The 21,865-nt window shown below is 37.6% G+C and overlaps 1 protein-coding gene across 2 annotated transcripts in view; it reads right to left on the bottom strand.

Moving 5' to 3' along the window:
• tmtc3 (transmembrane O-mannosyltransferase targeting cadherins 3) overlaps positions 1–21,865 on the bottom strand; it is a 55,045-nt gene that overhangs the window by 24,466 nt on the left and 8,714 nt on the right. Inside the window, exons 4-6 of one of the 2 annotated variants that reach the window (XM_001922451.9) lie at positions 17,555–17,654; positions 10,717–10,832; positions 5,604–5,776 (exon numbers count right to left, since the gene is read on the bottom strand). In XM_001922451.9, the coding sequence (XP_001922486.5) occupies positions 5,604–5,776; positions 10,717–10,832; positions 17,555–17,654 (389 nt within the window). Of the gene's footprint in view, positions 1–5,603; positions 6,247–9,018; positions 10,106–10,716; positions 10,833–17,554; positions 17,655–21,865 lie in introns of those variants that run through there. The other variant, XM_073942995.1, reaches the window with a different exon arrangement.

Raw genomic sequence — 21,865 nt, 5'->3', positions numbered from 1 at the left:
AATAAATTGCAAAAACATAAAAATATGACAAAAATAAAAGTTAGCTAAACAGTTCTTTAAGGCTTTTTGGAGACTCTAACAGTATTCAGGTATAGAAATTAAACAATTAAACATAAAAATCTAAATAATAAAAATAAATCACATAGTTATTATTGTAGAACTAAAAAAGAAAAATTTAAATAACTTTATCTTATAATCATTAATAATTTATCTAATTCTGCAATGTGACTATTGCAGATACACACATTGCAATATCGATGCTCAAATATATATTGTGCAGCACTAGTAAACGCCTTGATAGTTCATACTCAACACAATGGGTGCTTTCACACCTAGACTTTTGTTTCCGAACTTGTCTCATTTGCCCAGTAAGCGCGGTTCGTTTGGCATATGTGAATCCAGCAGTCGTGCTCAGATCTGCGCCAAATCAATCAGTCCGAGTTCGCCTGAATGAGGTGGTCTCTGCTCGATTGAAACGAACTCTGAGCCCAGTTACATCACAGTGATTTATGGATATGTAAAAGGAATATGGCTATATGAAGAGAGAGTTATGAGTAGGGCGGGAGGTCATTACAGACATCCCAAGTCTCCCGGAAATTGCGGGAGTCTCCCGCAAATGCACAGAGACTCCTGGATTTTCTTCCGGTAATCACGCGTCTCACCCCTTTGCAAAATAAACAATGATACTCTGAAACCAATGTGAGGAGAGTTTACTCAGACGTGACTTGCTTTAGCTATTTAGGTCAGTTTAGAAACTTTGCTGTGTGAAAGCTAATTGCACCAAGAGCAAAGAGCAACAATGTAACAATTTTAATCCCTGTTTCGGAACAATTGAATCTGAAAAAACAAATGAATGAAAAAAAAAAAAAAAAAAAAAAAAAGAGTACTCGTGTGTCAAACTCTGAAAAAAAGAGCAGGGCTGTCAAACTCAGTTCCTAGAGGGCCGCAGCCCTGCACAGTTTAGTTCCAACCCTGCTTCAACACACTTACCTGTAGGTTTCAAGCCAGCTTGAAGGATAAAATTAGTTTGATCAGGTGTGCTTAATCAGTGCTGACACTAAACTGTGCAGAGCTGCGGCCCTCCAGGAACTGAATTTAACACCTGTGTCTTAAAGTATCCAGAAGCCACACTTCATGCACTTTCACAGCTCCCATAGGAGTCATTACAGCTGCAAAAGGTAAACCTTTCTTCAAACTAGGGTGCATCTCATTCACACGGACACAGTTGCCGTAGCATTAATGCAGACTGAGATAAACACACTGTTTAAGAAGCCCACTCTAAACACAACAGTTAAAAATAAAACCACAGAGGTCATTGCATATAAAATATGGGTCCGCACGCCATTACTAGCATTCCCCACATCAGACCTGTATGCTCTCTAGAAGCTGGCAGTCTGCAAGCAAATGGAGCTTTGTGATGCAATTCCAGAAGGGCATAAAATCAGTATGGTCTTCTAACACAGGCCCCTTTTTAAAAAAAAAACTTGGATATTGTTCGTCTTTTGTTGGTTTGTAGACCCCTAAACAACTATGTTTCAACTGCTATGTTCAAAAGATCTTTTGAGTTCAACAGATGAAAGAAATTCATAAAGGTTTGGAATAAGAGAAAGGTGAGTAAATTGTCCCTTAAAAATGTTGTTGTGGTTACACTTGAGTCTGGGCATGCAAAATTTCTACAGACACTGAAACTGTTTCTCTCATTCCCATTTGAATTCAAATTCTTTTGAAGAGCAACCACTCACATGCTATTCAAGGAATTCTAAAAATGAACTGAACGACAGCCCGTTCTTAAACCATAAGTGCAAAAAATAATAATATTGAAAAAAAAATGTGCATTTCTTATAGCAAGTCCAAAAAACCCACATTTTTTTTTTGATAATCTTTAGTATATTCATTTGCAGCATTTTTTGTTGTTGATCTAATTCAGCCCATGACCATTATTCTGCAATGCATCATGTTCCATATGCATGCGAAACCACAGAGAGGTTTAAATGTATCCAAGCCACACTTAAAAACAGCCAGACTCAATGATAAGTATCAGGCGGCTTAAAAAAAAAGTCACCAAAACAACAATGCTGCCAAGCTGGCAATGCTGATCTGTGGCAACAGGCCATTAACTTTGATTCAAGACTCACAAAACGGATTATAAAAAAATCGTTGGTGTTCCTTAAATCGCATAAAGGGTGGCCTTAACTGTGTTAAACAGCAAAACACTCTGGATGATAATGATTATGGGCACCCATTATCAGGAAATGAAAGCATCCTGATTTAATTAAAAACACTAATAGATTTCAAATGTTTTCGTCTACATTAGTTCATTTCGCTTAGATACTGTCTCATGCTCCCTGTAACTAAAGATAAGAAACCTGTCAACATAAGACTCTGACATGGTCTTTCAGCCTTCCCCGTAAACACTTGCTGCATTAATTTTCCTCTTTCAAGCTAGAAGCTAATATTTTCCAAAGGCAAAATATTTCCGCTGTTTGAAATGGACAAAACCCGAAGTTTATCACTTGGCTTTTACCAAGGGGTGTGTTTTGGGAGAGAGGTTCGAAGAGTAGGAGAGCCAACTGAAAGTATTAAAAACCCAATAAAAGCCTTTGCACAACCCTGCCATAAATCCAATCTTTTGGATGAAGAATGTTTTTGTTTTGGCTGGGACATTCCAACATGATCACAATCTTCTCGACTAAAACACAGGGACAAAATATACTTAGAAAGTATGTTAATCCAGCGTATTATGTCTCTAGAGAGCCGTGTGATAACACTAATTCAGACGGTCGGAGACAGTCGCTGGATTATGTCTGGGGATTAGCGATTGCTTCCGTGACAAATCCAAAAGGATTTTTCCTTCTGATCCCAATCAACTTCCCCGAGGATGGTGATCAGAGGACAGGAGTACGTCTAGGTAGTTTACACAGAGCTCTTGGACTCGGTGAGATGTTTGTTTTTTTTAAGGGAGGGCTGAAATGCAACCCAAGGACTCCAATATTGGAGGGATTCCAGATCAGCTGATACATAAATCACTGAGTTCAGTTCAGGCCCAGGCTGCTGATGTTTATGAAAGCATCATGATGGTCCTAATCAAGCATATCATACTGATTTCAAAAACAATTTTCCCATAATATGATACCACAGATATGTTGACATTCATTTGTCACATTGTTCCCTTGGTGACCGATGCTATTTTGGTTTGAGGAAAGAAACTCAAACCATTTCCTTTTTGAAATCAAATGTTCAGTAATAAATCAGATTATTAGGGCAGTAAGCCACTCTGGGTCGTGCATTACACCATGTCAAGCAGCAAGAGATTTGTCCATGCAGGATACAAATCTGCTTCTTGACATTTAAAATAACTGTATTTTATTTTTATGTGGCTGCACAATTCCTCAGAATGAGAGCGAAACTGTTGTATGGCTTTTTCAGATTAAGCAAAGTTGCAATGTTTGGCCAACATACCTTTTTACTAATGCTTTGATTGGCACTTTTGGTTTGATTAAAACAATCTCTGATGTGATTGCTGTTAGTGTGGCTTAGTTGAGTAAATGTCAACACTGTGGCCTGAAACCCAAACATGTGGACAGAAAACATAATAAACGAATCTCAGTCTAAATGCAAGCAAGTATTGGTGCAGTTTGACTGACATAGTAAATGCAACACGGACCAAAGACTTCTGAATGAACCAAACAGGGCGCCTGTAAAAACACAGACCATTCAAGATCCTTTATTTATTATAGTCTTGATGTTCCCTGTGGCAGTTCAATACAGGTCATAGAAATGAGTTTCTTCCACATACTTGCACACTGTAGTTTTGAGCTTAGATCAAGCCTAGAAAATTCAACTCGGCCTTATCTGAGCCCGTGCACCTTGTGTCCGAGCCTGACCCGGTCCGACACATTAACTGTAGTTATGAGCCCGATTTAAACCCAACTTTTTATATATATATATATATATATATATATATATATATATATATATATATATATATATATATATATATATATACTGTTATAACAGACGTTCTCAACTACAAATCTGGGTTGTTTAAACTAATCATCTAAACTAATTTCTGTAGTTCAGAAAACATTAAAGGCTGACTATCATCCTTTCAGCATACCTGTCAACCCCCCGTTTTTGCTAGGATTTTTCTTTTTTTTTACCATTTTTTCCCGCTATCATCCCATTTAAGAGGTTTCCCGTTTTGATGAAAAGTGAAAGTAGCATTAAAGAGCTTAAATGATCTTAAATGTGATATAGTCTAATTACAAGAGCTGTTCAAGAGAATTATGCTTTTGCTTGAATTTGGCTCGAAACCATGTTGAAATGTATATAAAAACTGCTGCATTCAATATGCAACCTTTGAATCAGTCAATTCATGTCACGCTTGTTTCACACCACATGTGCACGAAGTTGCTGCGGGCCTTGGTGCAGATGAAAAGTAAAAGAAAAAAAAGTGTGTTTATATATAAATATAGTTAGGTAACCAGATAAAATAGAGATAGATCAATCTGTGCAGCAGCAGCCGATCAGCTGCATGCTGCAGGCGCAACTGGTGTGAAAGGCAAACGCCTGAGCGCTGCTTCTGCTTTTCATACGCACTCTGTATAAAGACACTGTTCCCAGATCAGCTTCTGTACACGCAATTTGAAGATGGGTGAAAGTGAACCCTTTGGAATTTGGGTGTGTTTTTAAACAGAAAAGTACACTTAATAATATGTAAACATGTCTGGCCTTGTGTCTTTTATTTTAAACACAAATAATTTTGTCTTAAATAAGCACAAACGGTACGAAAGTAATTAAATGCTTTCATTATAGGTTTGTGTATATCTCTTTACACAATTAAGGCTGATTTATACTTCTGCATCAAGCGCACGCGTATGCTACAGCACAGCCTACGAGTTGGCGCATAGCCCTACGCCGTGGCCGTCGGCTTCGCTGATGTGCACCTCTCAAAAAATGGAACTACATGTTGCAACGACATGTAGCGCAAGCTCTGTGATTGGTTGACTTGGTATCACTGACGAGTCTGGGCGTGACAGAGAGCGCTGCGAGCCCGATGGAGCGATTGTTTACAAGAGTGTAGTCCTGTGAAGGAGCTCCAGATGGAAAGTTTTGTTTTGTGTTCACCATATGGTTAAAGTTGTTGCACGTCCGCCGGTTCCTGCCTCAAAATGAGCAAGTTTGGGCCACTTGTACATTAAGGAAGCATTCAGAAAAAACAAAACACCAGCGAAGAAACTTGACAAAGAGGAACATCAACACCTCACTGCCAACTAGAGTTTTGTAAGTGTATTGCAAGACAACAGAAACCGCGCACAGAAGTATAAATGCATAGCTACGCGTGTTGCATGCGTCGTGGGTCACGCCGATCACTTGACGCAGAAGTATAAACCTGCCTTTAGGCTAATTAAGTAATGACTTTAAAAAAAAAACACTTAATTATGCTTAATTACTGCATGGCTTGTTGGGTCGGGACAAGTCTGGGGTTGGCTTGGGCAGAGAACCTAAACTCTACTTTGGTTTGCAGTCACTATTGCACCATGTAAACACATTTAAATGCACGTGGGAAAAGAAATGCAGTGCAAGCACAAGTATGGACTCACCTGGTGAACACTGGCAGCTGGGACTGAATGACCTGAACCCTAATAATGACCAGCAATAGTGTACTGATGATCAGGACAATGAGCTTCAGCAGGGTCTGGAGGACAGCATAGGGAAACCCATCTTTCCCTCTCAACACCTGTAGCAGGGTGTCAATCAGCATGGGCAGAGTGAACTGTATTTACGGTGAGAAGGCAACAACATAGTATGAATAAATACAGTGATATAAAAATGGAAATATAATTGAAAATATGTGCTATTGATTTACTATACAAAATTATGTTGAAATAAATGTTAACCATATGCATGCAAGCATTAGGAAGTTAAGTTTTTTTATGCATATTCTATATAAAGAATACAGTGAAAACATACTATTAAAATGAATACAAGTAAACACTATTAAAATAATCAAGTGCATTGTGTCAAATGATTCGTGAAAAATCATTGGATTTTCATCAAGCATTTCTTATTATGAGTTTCCAAATATTTCTTTGGGCAACAGTGATGATGTTTTCAGAATTTCTTGATGAATTTGATCATCTATCCATCCATCCATCATAAGGTATTTATTTGTAATTAATGTATTTTGAAAATACATCAAATGTAAGTTGTAATAAATAGTATTTACAAGAATTCAGTTGTATCCTCATAGAGTGGAGGAACTATGACGTCAATTTGTATGCAAAAACCCGGAAGCGAGTTAGCATTTTAGCTCATCCGGTTCCCTCGTCCAAAAGTCAATGGGTTTTTTGAATGGGGTTTCAGTAAAATCTCTTAAATAATGTCCGTGGCAAACACAAACTCAAGATATTTTCACGTTTTGTTCTACAACATAAAACACATCAGTTACAGCACACTCTTGAATTTTTAATTCGGTCATGCTTCTTTAAAAAGACGGTTGCTATCAAGTTGCTAAATGGGACTATAGGCGGTGTCGGAGACATTATACGTCATCGAGCTGATCTGGTGTGGAGCGCAGCTCGCTTGTGTTGGGCATTTGGATTTGTCTGTGATTTAGGTATTTTCATGAATAGTATTTTATAGTTTTTTGTGTTTTTCTAATTAAGAATTCATATATATATATATATATATATATATATATATATATATATATATATATATATATATATATATAGATAATGCCTTCACATGTAAAGGCTGTCGAGACAGATTCATTTGTTGATCATTTATTTTAATTAAACTTTATTATGAAGATACTGCTCACCAGTGCAGCCTGCCTCTGTCCTGCCCTCAGTAATGCAAACGTGTGAATAAATGTGTAAAAATACAGACATTAACTGTCATTTTAACGTGATCAAGTGATTTTTCATCTTTTTTTATTCATCTGAACATATTTTACTCAGTCATAACTGCAATATTTACACTCCTCCATTAAACGTATAGCAGATGTGACTGTATGGGCTGCTTTTCGCTGTACGTCGTGACATAAAATGAATATTGAATGTTGCTCTGTGTCCATCATGATGGAACTTGCAGCCATTTGATAGACTTGTTCCTCCTCACGCTTCATTTCATCTGTTAAGGTAAGCAGGCTGTGCACGCGCGCAATACACTTATTTAAATATGTCTGATGAAAATACTATATAGGCAGATTTATACACGCAGTTTTAAAACTTTTAGTTTTAAACATCCGTAAAGCAAAACAGATGTATTTCCCACGTAAAAACTACCTAAAAGGCACATAGGTCTATGTTTTTTTTTTTGCGTATTTATTTGTTTATAATATATAGCGTGGATTATAATATAATTTACAGAGAGATTAAAGAGCCCATATTATGGGTTTTTGAAAATTCCCCTCCATGTAGTGTGTAACACAGCTCTAAGTGAAGTGAAGTATCCAGCTAAGGCTTAAATCTGTTAGTGTACAGTGTTTAAAAAGGTTGATTCATCTATAAAAGAGTCGACTCATAGTGCTTCAAACGAGTCGCCTTGATAACGATTCATTAGGTGTTTCGCCATGACGTACGGACGAAACCAAGTTATTCACGTGCACGCGCAAACCCGGGAGATTTCAAACCTGAGGCCCCGCCCTCTGACGCAGAAACCCAGACACACACACACCCACAAACACACACAAACATGCCGGTCGATTGAAGTCACACTGCAGATGGATATTATATTGAGTCTCTACCCAAAGCAGAAACATCAGCATTATAGCCAAGCAGTTGGAAACTACTGGAAACGTCTGCAAACTACATGCTACAAAGAATACTTCATCTGAGTTTAAAGGAAGGATCAGTAAAGAGTAACTTACTACTGGATGTCAGGATGGGTTTCTTCCTCCATTTCTCAAGTGTAAGTACGTGCGATTAAAGTTGCCTCGTTGACTCTAGCTTGCAAATGTATTTAGTTGTGATTTGTTTCTTGTAACCGCGTGTACTGTATCAGGTTAGCTGGCTATATTGTCTTATCGCGTGCAAAGTCACGTTAAAAACGCGACGCGTGCTGCTTTGTTAACGGAGCTCCGTGGACGAGGAGTAGTGTGTGTGTCTGTGTGTGCGTGTGCGCGCGCTGTCGTCCGGAGGAGTGTGTGTGTGTGTGTGTGTGTGTGTGTGTGCAATATGTGTGTGTGTGTTTGTGTGTGTCTGTGAAAAGAGCAGAGTGAGAAGCTAGGAGATCTCCTCAACTGTTTTTGGAGTTTTTGCTCAATAAAATAGTTAGTCGTCTGTATTTTCAAGTCCATAGTCTGTATTTACATTGACCCACTGACAGCTAAAATCCACGCCTACACTATCGAGCGTGTATGAACTGTGAATACTTTTATATTGCATTTCATTCTGACTGAAGGCAGTCGACCAATCGCAACAGACTGTCATTGGCCCAATCAGCGCAGATTAGCTTCGCGCTAAGGAGGGGTTTGGGAACAAATGAATCACTGGACGATTCATACAGGAGTCGCTGGGATAATTAGGTAAAAATAAATGCAGATTATAAGACCATGAAAGTGTTTTTTGACCTTGCATGCATATTAAACTGTTGTTGGAGACCCTTACAACCAAGATATGACCCTATTTCATGTATAATATGGGCTCTTTAACTCTTTGTCAAGGACATTATTTCTAAAAATAAGCTTGATAAATTGCCTGTAGCAGGGTGGGGCTGACGTCACCAGCGAGCGCCCAGAGGGCACTGAAGTCCGTTTATAGCCTAATGTTAGCTTTTTAACTCTTGCGTTTGCATTTAAGATCCAAAAGTGCTCCAAGTTGTATTTTCGTGTAAGGTTTATCCGGCTGGACAAAACGTGTAAGTGTAATGAACTGTGTTTGAACACAGAGCTTATTATTTGCAATCTTCGAAAAGCCTATGGGAAAACTATCCCTATAGGGATTTTCACGAGGGAACCAGTTTTATGCTAGCAGCCGATTAGCCTACAAAGTGACGTCATAGTTCCTCCACTCTATTACAAGTAATAATTACGGAACTTTGCTGAATAATTATTATACAATTCTTTGGGTTTTTTCCCATTTTTGTTGCGGAGAAAAGCCTGGAAACAATGAGACACCACACATGTCGTACTCAAACCCACACCTCCAATTTGACCACTACATATTAATGTTTCTGCCAGCGAGTTAACCACAGTACCACCCCCCTCTCCCCTCAAAAAAAAAAAAAAAGACAGAGATAAATGCAATGTTAAAGGTTGCTGCAGCATCAAAACCCGCGCCACATTGGCTGCACTCAGGATACATTAGATCAACCATTACATTTAATACATTATCGTTTAAACACTGCACTTGTAATGACTTAGGCCGATTAGAGTAATTACTTAAGCTACATGTATTTCAGCTAAACATCAAAGACCAAGGGCTACTCGTGCATATGGGATAAATTAGAGGCATAGCTGAGGCTGCGTACGGGGTGAAAGATTCGTCCAAAGCAAAGAGCCACAGACCTCGAGTTCCTGTCAGGAACAACAGCTGCTTACATTCATTCAGTTGCAAGCACACATAAGAGGATTATGCCACAGTCTATTATGTAAAAATGTAATTGCATAATGCAACGCGAATGAAAGGCTGTCAAAAGAGCAAAGACCTCGATGAATATCCGAACGCTAATGGACAGAACGAATGCAGCGTCGTTGAGTGGCTTGTACTTGGTATTCAAATACAAACCCTAACGCGCTGCTGCTAGCTGGGAAGGACAGGGTTACAATTAAAGTGAACCATTGGAAACGACTCTTTGAAGGGATACTGAATCCTTAATGAAATTCTGCAGCTTGTTTTAAACGGAATAGGCAACAGGGTGTTTTCACATCTGGTAAGACTTGTGGTTAACAAAGCTATGAGTCTTTGCTGTTTTGTTTCACTGCTATTAGAAATGAAAGATGTTGCCCTGGAGTTATTTACTCAACTGTCTCTTACAAAATAGTTATGTCTTGCATTGTGCTTTTCTGGGCAGAAGGTACTGAATGCCGTATCAGATAAGAAACCTGTATAAGCTGTCGGTTATCACTCAGCTGATGCCTCAGTGTTGATTTTCACACTCTTCCTCGAAAATCCCAGCGCAGACATGCCCTCTGGGTTTTTAAACGTACTTTATATTCACGGCAAATGCACTCAAGACACCACTGGAAAGGTACAGAGGGCGAGTCGGGTTCATTTTCAATGCGCGAGACAGATTTAGAGCCTTATACCTAATATGTTCTACACCAGTACAACATGTTACAGGAAACGGCTCTCTGTGATACCGCAAACTGTTCTTACCGCAAGGATATGAATTCAGCAGGTTAAGGGATTCGCGTGTGTGTGCGTGTATTGAACTGTCAAGATAGTGACACTAACAGACAAGAGTGTACAAATATGTCTAAAGTCATCATGTGAGGCTGCGCCCCATGAGGACGTGTTAAGTTGTTCCATCTGGGTAGTGGTTTCGCCAACAGTGTTTTTCTGCCAACAAAATATGGCTTTTAATATCAAAAGGAGAAGGATGTTTTATGACTTCCCTTAAAACCAATATAGTTGTCTTTTTTTTTTCAACTTTTTGACAAATAAGCTTTTGATCCCAAGATTCCATAACAGATCCTATTTACTTTAACCGTGCACGTCAACATGTGCTGTATTTATGAGGTGAAAAAATAAATGTCATCATTCTTACCCCTTGGGCAACAAACACCTCGTAAATACAGCAGATCCCGATGACAGTAATTCCCTGCTCCTTGCATAGCGTGGCAACAGCAACCAGGAACACGGTTGAAATGATAGGAGTCCAAACTGAAAGAGAAAATTGAGAACACCGCCAAAGTGATATGACCCAAGACTTCATCTCATGTGTGTGCCATTTTTAACAGGTGATTGAGTAACTATATGCATCGTTCAAACATCAATCAGATGAAAGAAAAGGTTAGCAGGAGAAGTGAAGGAAAACAACGTGTTTTTACAGAGAGACTCTGGAATCTGAACCTACAGGTCTTTTCATTAAAGAATTGCATAAAACATCTAATATAAACAGGGATGTTCATTTAATGTGTTAATTTAGCGTGATTAATTATCACAACTTGACTTGCCAAACCACACTTCCAAAGCAGGCAGCGGAGAATGAGTAAGTGGCTGTTCACACGACTCTTTGCTTGTATTCAGATGCGTGAAGCACAAAACAATGGAATGGAAGGCAAGAATATGAGGACCTGTTTTTAAATCGATATGGTGACTTACAAATGTGCTGCTTGCGCTGTAAAATGTGGTCCAGACACAACAAGAAATTAATAGAAGGAATATAAATTGAACAATATAATAAATTCTAAACCACTTTCATCCTTTCAGTGCTTTTAGATCTCAGACTATTGTAGCCTTTCTTAGCTACCAGCTGTAGTCCGTCTGCCTTGCTAGTGCACCTGATGCCATGCTGAAGATGGCTCCGCAAGTAAGTTTAATGGATTAAGGGATTTTCATGGAGACAGCATGCAAGTAAATATCACTTCCCTGATGTCTTTAGCACAGGGCTGCTCGATTATGTGAAAAATCATAATCAAAATTATTTTGGTCATAATTATAATCACTATTATTTAAAACGAAGTCAAAATTATTTGCACTCCAGTGAATTTATTATTATTATTTTTTATAAATTATTCCCAAATAAGGTACTTTTCACAGAATTTCCTATCTTTCTTCTCGAGAAAGTCATTTGTTTTATTTGGCTAGAACAAAAGCAAGTTTAAATATTCTGAACCCTTTTTTAATATTATTAGACCTCTTAAGCAATATATTGCTTGATTGTCTGCAAAATAAACTACTGTTATACAATGACTTGCCTAATTGCCTTAATTAAGCCTTTGAATTGCATTCTAAGCAGAATGCTTGTCTTTTGAAAAATTCTAGTATTATATTATTTACTGTCATAATGGCAAAGATAAAATAAATCAGTTATTAGAAATAAGTTATTGAATCTATTATGTTGAGAAATGGGTTGAAAAAAATATTTCAGTTAAACAGAAATTGGGGAAAAATATAAAGTGTCACTAATAATTCAGGAGGGCTAATAATTCTGACGTCAACTGTATATATACAGTTATTTTCCTCCCTGTAAATAAGGAAAATGAAAAAAAAAATACAATAGAATGAAAACATGAAGCAAACTGCTTTAAGCATCTTCACTGTAAAGAAAAAACTTTAATTATAGCTACAAAAGTCCTTCAATCAAGAGCAGTGAGTGATTTTCTCTTTTTGTTGTTTGATAAATGATAAAAACAGTCAGCAGCAGGAATACTGCGCGTTGTCAATTTAAGAGCAGTGCAGTTCTGATTTATGGATTCACTTTCATGTCTTTTGATTCTCAACTCGTTTGTTTGTTACATAAATGAGGATTAATATGAATAATCCATAAACACCACGTTTTGTCACAAATTTGCATGTATTTGACCATTAAAGCGCTTACGTTAAGATGACTTTAGATCTGTGTGCTCTGCTCGTCTCTGAGGCTGAGCGCCCGCACACACACAACAGCATGCGATCTCTTTCGCGCTTCTAAAAATATGACTGATTGTAATGTACATCAATGAATGATGCGCATCCCGTGCTTCAAACGTTACATTACAGTAGATGCTTTTAGTAATGTTCACGTGAAACTGACCTTTGCAGAACAACAAATGTGGAAAGGGGGAAAGGGGGGCGGTATATGACGCAAAAATCATTTTGTCTCGATTTATGGTTTTTCATAATCATTAGAAGCCGAAATTGAAACTGAATTTTCGAATTATTTGCACAGCCCTACTTTAGCATCTTTGTTAGTGTGCCCAATGCTTTGCTTCTGTTTATTAGACAGGTCTTTTCATCGTCTCTTTAATCGTTTCTCTTTCACCATTGACCCCTGTGGACATTTTCTGCATTTATTTATTTGTGTTATGGCTTCTGAAGCATATAATAAAACATGATTGTATTTCATATTTGGTTTGAATTTTAGTCTTCTGTACTGCACTTTGGTTCATTTTGGGTGTTTCTTAAGGTGCTTTGGGATTTGATCGATTGGTTGATTGATTGGCTGTTTGGCTGAAAAGAGAGAGTACAACAAGAAGGGCTACATTGCTGCCATGGCCCAGATGAAAGTGTGGTTTAGGGGTGTGAATTTAACAGAAGTATGTGGGTAAACCCAACTCTTGTGGCCTCAAGAGGTGTGCTACAGGCTGTAATAGCATCCTTGTTAGTGCACACGCTCCTTAAGCCTCAGGCCCTGTTTACACCAAGACATTTTTGTTTTAAAATGCAAAAGTTTTGCTATGGTTACGCCATGCATCCATTCACACTACGCTGAAGTTATCAAAAGCCGAAAACGGAGCATTTTAAAAAAAGCTTGAGGGGCCGTTTGCCTTTTAAAACGCTGCTGCTCCGTCTCAAAGTGGTTGGTGGAAATCGGAGACATCTGAAAACAGGCATTGCTGCAGACATTCGCCTGTCTGATTGGGGCTTTTTCCTCCAAACTAAGTAGCCTACACACAGTTCAGTCTTGCATCCTCTTCTTGCAAGTTTAGACCTAGCAAGTTTGATATAAAAAAACAAACTCCCCAGCACATGACGGGTAAATCTTCAAAGGGGACAGTCTAACTACTTTATAAGGTCATTCACATCACCCTGGCTATGCAGTTACCATCTTAACTATAAAATGAAGACATGATATAAGGAACTGCCTGTTTACATTTTGATATTAACTTAACAGACACCAAAAATGTTAAGGTGTCGTGTAGCTGCATATTTATAGGAGCGTCATCTTCAATGTATGTGTATTCATAACAAAATTGAGCCTATAACATAACAGTCTCCTTTTATTTTCATTGAAAATATGAAACATACCCTCTCTTTTGCTAAATATCAGTTTTAATAATCAATAATGGCCATTATAAAAGTATAATGTACAATATGCTTACACAATATAGGAACTAAAGGCAAGCAATCAGTCAAATGTACAGAATCCATGTGGGTGGTTGCATTAATTAATGTATTAACTTATCTTTGCGCTCAGCTAAAACACATTACCTGAGAACAAGTAATAGATTCAAAAGACCAAAGTCAGGAAATAATCGTTAGATGTAGACAACAAGATTAATAAAATATCACGTTTAACAAATTTAGTGAGATTACATCCAACAGTAGATCCTTGATAACCAGTCGAACGTGCACAGCTCTCATATGGGTAGATGTGCTCAAAGCACGCTGCAGTGCATGCCAGAGTGTGTGTGTGTGGTCACGTGATGTGCGTTTACAGTGGTGTAGTGTAGACGGAGAATTGTTCAGAAACGGCAGGTGAAATGCCAGAGTGGACGCGGATAGTTTTTATTCTAAAACACCATTTTAAAACTAAAACGTATTAGTGCAAACGGGGCCTTATTGAGTCTTAAATGCAGAGGGGTGTGAGAAGAACTGCCATGATTATATAGGTGCCATGATTAGTAATGGGAGTGAAGTTTAAGGGGGTGAAGATAATGGAAACCAGTGGTTGTTGTGCAAATAAGTCTTACTCTCCAGCCCTCAAGAATTATTTAATGATAGGAAAACTCCTGGAGCAAATAGGAATGTGATTTACTTCAAACAAGCAATCATGGCTAGACTTCTAAGTTGCACTTCAACCTCTACCTGTAACAAGCAGCAATTGTTTTCTTGTAAGACCTCACGTAACTGTTTACATCTCCTGTTTTTATTCCTGTTAATTCTCTAATTTTATCTTTTGCTACGAACGTGTTTCTGTACAGATAACTTTGTTTTCCATTTCTCTATTCTAAAACCAACTCAAAATCAACTTAACCCAACTTAGCTATCAACCTGATCTCAAGAGGTGGGGGGGAGGGAGTATTGGTGACATGACCCAGATGGGAGTAAGGTTTAGCAAGGTTTAGTTGTGTAACGGAGGTCAACTATCAGGAACTCTGTGAGTAATCCTAACTCCTGTAGCCACAAGTGGTACTCTACAGGCTATGGTCTTTTGCATCCTTGTTAGTCCTATGCTGAAGACACCTTTTTGAATCCTACTTGGAGCAGTTCACTTGAAGGAGTTACACTTGTGCTGTGCCCTGGGTGGGACTTCTGTTTGAGAAGCGTAATGGCCAGTTTCCACTGAGTGGCATGGTACGATACGCTTTTATGGCCATTTTCACTGTCAAAATGCGTACCAAACCTAACCATACCACTTTTTTGGCACCCTTTGTAAATTGAAACCACAGGTACCAAAAGGCGGAGCTAGACGCGCAGCTGAACGCTATTGGTTTACAGAGATACGTCAGCCGAGACATTACACTGTAAGATTATATAGATATAATAACAAGCCATGGTGGGGCCGAGCTCAAACAAACCAAAAGGCAAGAAGAACAAAATCTGCTGTGCCCTGTTGTTGTTTTACAAGCGTGTCTAAAAGTGAGAGCGTTTTCACTTTGTATAGCTCGCGATCTCGTCTATTTTGAAAAAAAAAAAAAACTTTTGGAGCTCATTTTAATAACCTGCTCGTGATCATTAAAACGCTTTGATTTGCGATCCGGGGTTGGGGGATTATGGGGGTTTTCTGAAAGACAGAACAATACAAGAGATAGGTCTGAAATACGGGAGACTCCCGGGAAAAACGGGAGTGTTGGCAGGTATGCATATTATATGTGAATGACCCATACACCTTTACTGTAGACATTTCCTTGAGAAAAAATGACGTCGTCTGAAACCTTCTGTCGTACACCAAGCCCACCAAAAGAGTACCCTTTGTACCCCATTTAGCAGTGTAAACGCAAGCCTGATAAAAGTGACCCATACCGTACCGTACTGTACCACTCAGTACAAACAAACCATTAATAATCCTCCTTCCCCCGGCCTCAAGAGAGATGCTAGAAGCTGTGCTCTTTAGAGTTCTTTAATGCTGTTGCCTCCCACGCTATGAGCAAAACCAGCAAGGTTACATTGGTGCAGAGACCCGCATGTGAGCCAGGGTAAATTGGGACATAAAGTTGGAGCCATGTTGGTAGACCTCAATTAAGAGGCAAATTTCAGGGGTCCGTTCTTAATACAGGGATTACTCGATTAGCTGAATTTTGTAATTGACAATTTGACATGATCCAGAATAGTTTTATTCTTCAAAACTCCTCCAAATTGTTGTCATAGCAAGAGGTCTAGTAGCTCACACCTGCTCAGGAGCAGCCTTATTTCATATACATTTTGGGTTATTTCAGGCATAGGTAATAGTAAAGGTTTGTACCAAATCCTGATGTTTTCTTAAAGTAGTAACCCAAAGGTTAAATACACTTTATTACTACTATGCCCCTCGCTGCTTCCAGCAATGATCCGATGTGCTCCAACATTTAATCACATTCCAATCAAGACCGAAAACACATCTGTTTAGCAGTGCCTTTACTGAATAAGCACTGTGCTACGTCTGACAGATCGCACTATTATGTCTTTTTAAATCGTTTTTATTTTCTTATACTTGTCTTTTTTTGTTCTTGTTTATGTAAAGCACTTTGAATTGCTACTGTGTATGAAATGTGCTATATAAATAAACTTGCCTTGCCTATTCATTTAGCGAAACATAGAAAAATATATAATGATATTAATTTTTAAATAGGATTTTAAAAAACTGTTATTGTTGGGGGAGGGAAGGGGTTATGCCTTCAGTATCATATTTAACAAAATGTTTACTATAAATTTAATGTAATTTTGCTCACGTGAAAGCAAATTAGCCAGATATCAGTTATCAAGATTAAAAGATTCAGGATCTGCCTAGGACTGTAGGGTTTACATCAACGAACATTGATACTTGCTATAATTATAATCCTTTAAATTTAGTCACTGTCGTATTATGCCCTGAATAATTAACTGACTGATATTCCAATTAATAAAGATGTATAAAAACATAAGTAAAATGTCAATTTAATTACACAATTTTTATTTTTAAAAAATTAGCACTAAATATAGCATAAATATAAATGTAGTTGAAAAGCAACTGAAGTGAACTGGCACTATGCCACCTGGAAAATTAATGTAAATAAATACTTAATAAATTTCAACCTAAAATGATGTGAAGAGCAATGGCTTAGCGTTCAGTACACTTGCACGCACTATTTAATCATGCAGTTGCTTTTTACAGCTGAAAATTAAGGTTCCGGCTTGTTTAAGATGAACAAAAGCAAAAAAAGAATCATAATAAAAAAGTATATAATCGCTTGTCATTACACCATGGATAAGGCACAAAATATGTTTTGATGGGATTAGCATTCTTTTAAAAAATATCAAGACGCACAGTGGGAGGTTGATGGTATAATATAATTGTGGTGCAGTGCGTCAAGTCAGAAACAACATGCCAATTTGATCGATCTGTGAAACTGGAACTGTGTACTCAAGACATCTGGGTGGGGAGCTCGGTGAGCTTTTGAATGGGAGGCGAGTCGCAGCTTGCGTGTCGTGTCCTAGGAATGAACTTGTTGCAGCGTGCATGTATGCATGGATTAAGCGGTTTATGCAATGGCAACGCTTACCGATAGAGTGATCGGTGCCTTTTGATTTGGTGTACGCAAGGAAAGCAGCCAGCAGAAAAATGGAGGATAGCAGCTCAGCCCTGCCAACAACACCTGTAACCTGTGCAGAGCAAAAGAACATGATCAAACATTTCAACAACTCACAGTGCAAATCTCTCAACACTCATAACAGGTGGAATTCCAGTTTAAATCATATTGTGTTAAACTGATGATTAAAAAAGCTTGATTGATATTGTTTATTGAACAGGTTTTTACAGTAATGCTTATTATTATGCCATATGAGATTGGATGGGGACATGTATATGCTATCCAGAGTCAGGTGACAGGTGCAAGAGGAACCAGTTTTAAGCAATCAATCACAACTGTGAAGCTGAAATGACTTTTCCCTTTCATTCAACCAATGAGAAGTGTTGCTAAAATATGCAAATAGCTGAAGTATGCAAATATGCACAAGACGATAACATTTAGAATATTTAGTTACCTAAATAGGCTTCCAAAAAAAAAAAAAAAAGCAAAAGTGCAAACTTTCTTGAGTTTATCTTGACTTATTAGAAATTCCAGTATGCAAGCATAACAATCGCAGTGAATTTCAGATGCCTCAGCAATGGGTTTGTCACACATTTGCATGACAGCAGCTTTTGAACTTTCCACAAGTTTATGTAAAACTTGATTACCATGCCTTGAGAATGGTTCAAATAGCATCTTGTGCTTTAATGAAAGCAAAATCTGACCTTTGGAGGAGTTCACATGCTCGATGTCACAAATTTGCTTATTTAATTAGTGACCTCGAAATATTTCTTATTCACCGAACGTCATAAGCTTATCAAATTTTCCTCCTAAACTCTGTTTATTTCCAGATTTAAATTAGATTATGATGCTGTTTTATAAGCTGTTTTGTCCTTATATTTAGCTGTGTGTCTGATTTATACCTCTGTTGCAAAAATGCTGTTCTGTGAATCACTAAATGAAAGAATCCTCTAAATTCTGAAACATGCTATTTGATTCGTCCATGCATTTGTATTAAACATGAATAAACATTGTAAAACACACATATGGAGTATGAGTCAGACACGATTCATTTGAACATTGAAACAAGACACATTGTTTTTCAATGAAATGAAAAGGTTAATTTGAGCAATTTGGTAAAATGTCTGTTTATGATGGAAAAACACTCTGAAATAACTTGTTAAAATGAAAAAAAGAAACTTGTTCTAACCTGCATCTACTTAAGGGCAGTGGTTACCAAACTTTTTGCTGTGTGCACCCCTTTCTAATATTTGACGCCTGTCAAGCACCCCTTCTCCGATTAAACTCTACGGGCTCTATTTTGACGGTCCATGCGCAAAACGCAGGGCGCAAATGCTTTCAGGGCATGTCAGGACGCGTTTTTGCTAATTTAAGGACGGGAAATCTGCCTTGCGCTTCGGCGCATGGTCTAAAAGGGTTGAGTTTATTTTCTTAATGAGTTATAGGTGTGTTTTAAGAATAAACCAATTACAGTCTCATCTCCCATTACCTTTAAGAGTCAGCTGCGTCGCGCCAAGAGCGCATTCACTATTAACAGGACGCAAAGTAAGTCTAAGTGAAAAAAATTAGCATTTCACAAGCAAACAATTAAAAGTTAACAGTTTTTTTAACAGAAAACTGTTAAACAGAGCATCTACTGCGTGAGAATGAGAGATAATGGATCACTTTCACTTTTGCTCTTGGATAGGGAAACCTTTACGCACAGACATCATTTAGTCTATAAATAAATACTTTTGTTTGTTAAGCGCAAATATTCGTTTCAAAACTATTTCTAAATTCAGTTCTAATTTCCAGCAAATGAATAAATGAATAATAATAGCAAAATGTGCTCAAAAACCTGAGTTATATCCTAAAACACATGCTGTGCCCCATATGGTCTAAAACCTGACAGGTGGACAAATCTAAGCTTGTTTTTAAAAAAATATATATATAAATATGGATATAATAAATAATACTGTTAATAATAATAACATTATACAAAAGCAAATTGTTATGAATGAACTGAAAAAGCCTCCCGAGATGAAGAAGACATAAAAGTAATGGGTTTTCATATTTATGTAGGCTAGAAAATAATGTTTTGTAATATTTTAATCCTTTATATTTATATTCTATATCTATTCTTATTATATACTATATATATCCTTAATATTTAAATTTTTTCATAAGTAAAGATATTTGCCTATTGCTCTCGTGCGTATTAAGCAGTGCGTAAGCGGGGTGCAACTCTGCGCCGGAGTTTAGACCGGGTTAGTTTTGGTCTAATGAAAAATCTATTATAGTTTCTCAAAATAGCAACGCGCCAGCGGTCCGCCTCAGAACGCCTTCCTTTTTAGACCAGAACGCCTATGAGCGCTAATGCATTTGCTATTTAAACAGCGTAGAGCAACGCCTTAAAATGACTCTTGCGCCAAGCTGAAACTACCAAAAGACTACTGCGTCACGCCTTGCGCCACACTGCGCCGGGTGTATGATAGGGCCCTACATTTTTAACTACAATAACTAAAAACACATATTTTCTGTATACGCGACTAAAAGTGTATGAGAGGGCCCTACATTTTTAACTACAATAACTAAAAACACATATTTTCTGTATACGCGACTAAAATACAAATAATAAAATATGTGAATTTAATGGATGAGCTTTTATGAAGTACATCTGGCATAATTTTCATCGCTAGAACTTCTTGGTGGATGCTGCATTGTACCCAGAAAACCGATTTTCCTTAAAAAAAAAAAAAAAGAAAAAAAAAACTTGCAGGCATGTCATGTAAGTGGCCGTGTCTTGTTTGTAAATGCCGGACAAAAAATATATGAGGGCTTAAGACTGCTATTAGCTAAAACCTCACCACAGACTACACACAGCAGATTTGGATTTTCTGCATTTCCAATCCATGTAAACTCTAAACCAATGTACAGGTACTCTCGTTATATTTGCGCTTCTTACTTGACATTTTCTCACTCTTTGACGTAGGCCTAATTCTCTTCATCAGTACATCTCTGCTGGATTTCTCTGTTTCCACCTGAGCCTCTTCACCTTATTTTATATAATCTACTGGTCAAAAGTTTGGGGTCAGTTTTTATTTTTTTATTTTTTACTTTAAGGAAAATTATTCAGTTTATCAAGGCGATATTTATTAAATGTAAAAAAAAAATTATTGTTAAATAAAAATTAAAATGTTAAATAACTGCTTTCTTATTGTATGCAGTTTCAAATAAAATTATTACTCCAATCATTATTGGTTTTATTAATATGACTAAATATTAATAATATTTATTAATAAACTTTTGAGCAGTGGTGTATAGAATATTTTATAAGTGACAATGTGCACCTTAATTTTGAAACCCACAGACATACCAAATACAAATCAGAGAGGTCAGACTTTCTCATACAGAGACTCATTTCAGTTTTCAAGTTTTGGAAATATGTTAAATTAATCGATCTATTAAAAAAACGTTGGCTAGAATTATGCATTATAGGCTTAAATTATAGAGAAATAACAGGTGAACCGTATCAGATTATGAAGCAGATCAATGTGGTGGGTCTTTCGAGCGATCGGTGCAAAAATGAACAACAGGCCTAATGCAAACTATTATAAGATTCAAATATGGAAAAATTATCAGTTGGTAACTTTTCCTAACAGGTAAACAGGTCTCGGTAATATTTCAGCATGGTTTCACTTTCGTATTAGACATCCTGCCCTCTCTTCATATGGTCGTAGATGTGGCTATTACACAATCATAACACACTGTGATGTAGCCTGGGTCGTTAGTTTGTTGGATTGTTTTGTTTTCTTACTACAAGCGATCCGCTAAATCGAGCAGAGACCACCTTATTCAGGCGATCTCGGACCGATTGATTTGGCGCGGATCCGAGCGCAATTGCTGGATTCACATGCCAAACAAACCACGCTAACGGGGGAAACGAGACAGATTCCAAAACAAACGTCTATGTGTGAAAGCACCCTAAGATTGTATTTGCACGCAATTAACAGACAGTCGCAGCCAAGGAAAACTTCTGTGACAAGGCAGCATCTGTACAACATTCTGTACTATCACTTAGCGCCTAATGTGAAAGGGCGGGGCTATTGTGTGACAGACGTGGAACAGCGAGATGACTGCACAGCTTGTAAATTACAATTTGTAATGTGATTTTTTTTGTTTGTTTCTCAGTTTCTTTTCTCCCAGAAATATGACATGTAAAGTTTACCCAAAATAAATGCATAAAAATAATAAAAGATAAATTTTCCGCTATTACAAACATTTTCTTGCGCACCCCTGGTGATT

Source organism: Danio rerio, chromosome 25 (assembly GCF_049306965.1).
Source record: "Danio rerio strain Tuebingen ecotype United States chromosome 25, GRCz12tu, whole genome shotgun sequence".
In the NCBI taxonomy this organism is placed as follows: domain Eukaryota; kingdom Metazoa; phylum Chordata; class Actinopteri; order Cypriniformes; family Danionidae; genus Danio; species Danio rerio.
The sequence above is the reverse complement of the archived record's forward strand: the minus strand, read 5'-3'. Positions and strand labels throughout refer to the sequence as shown.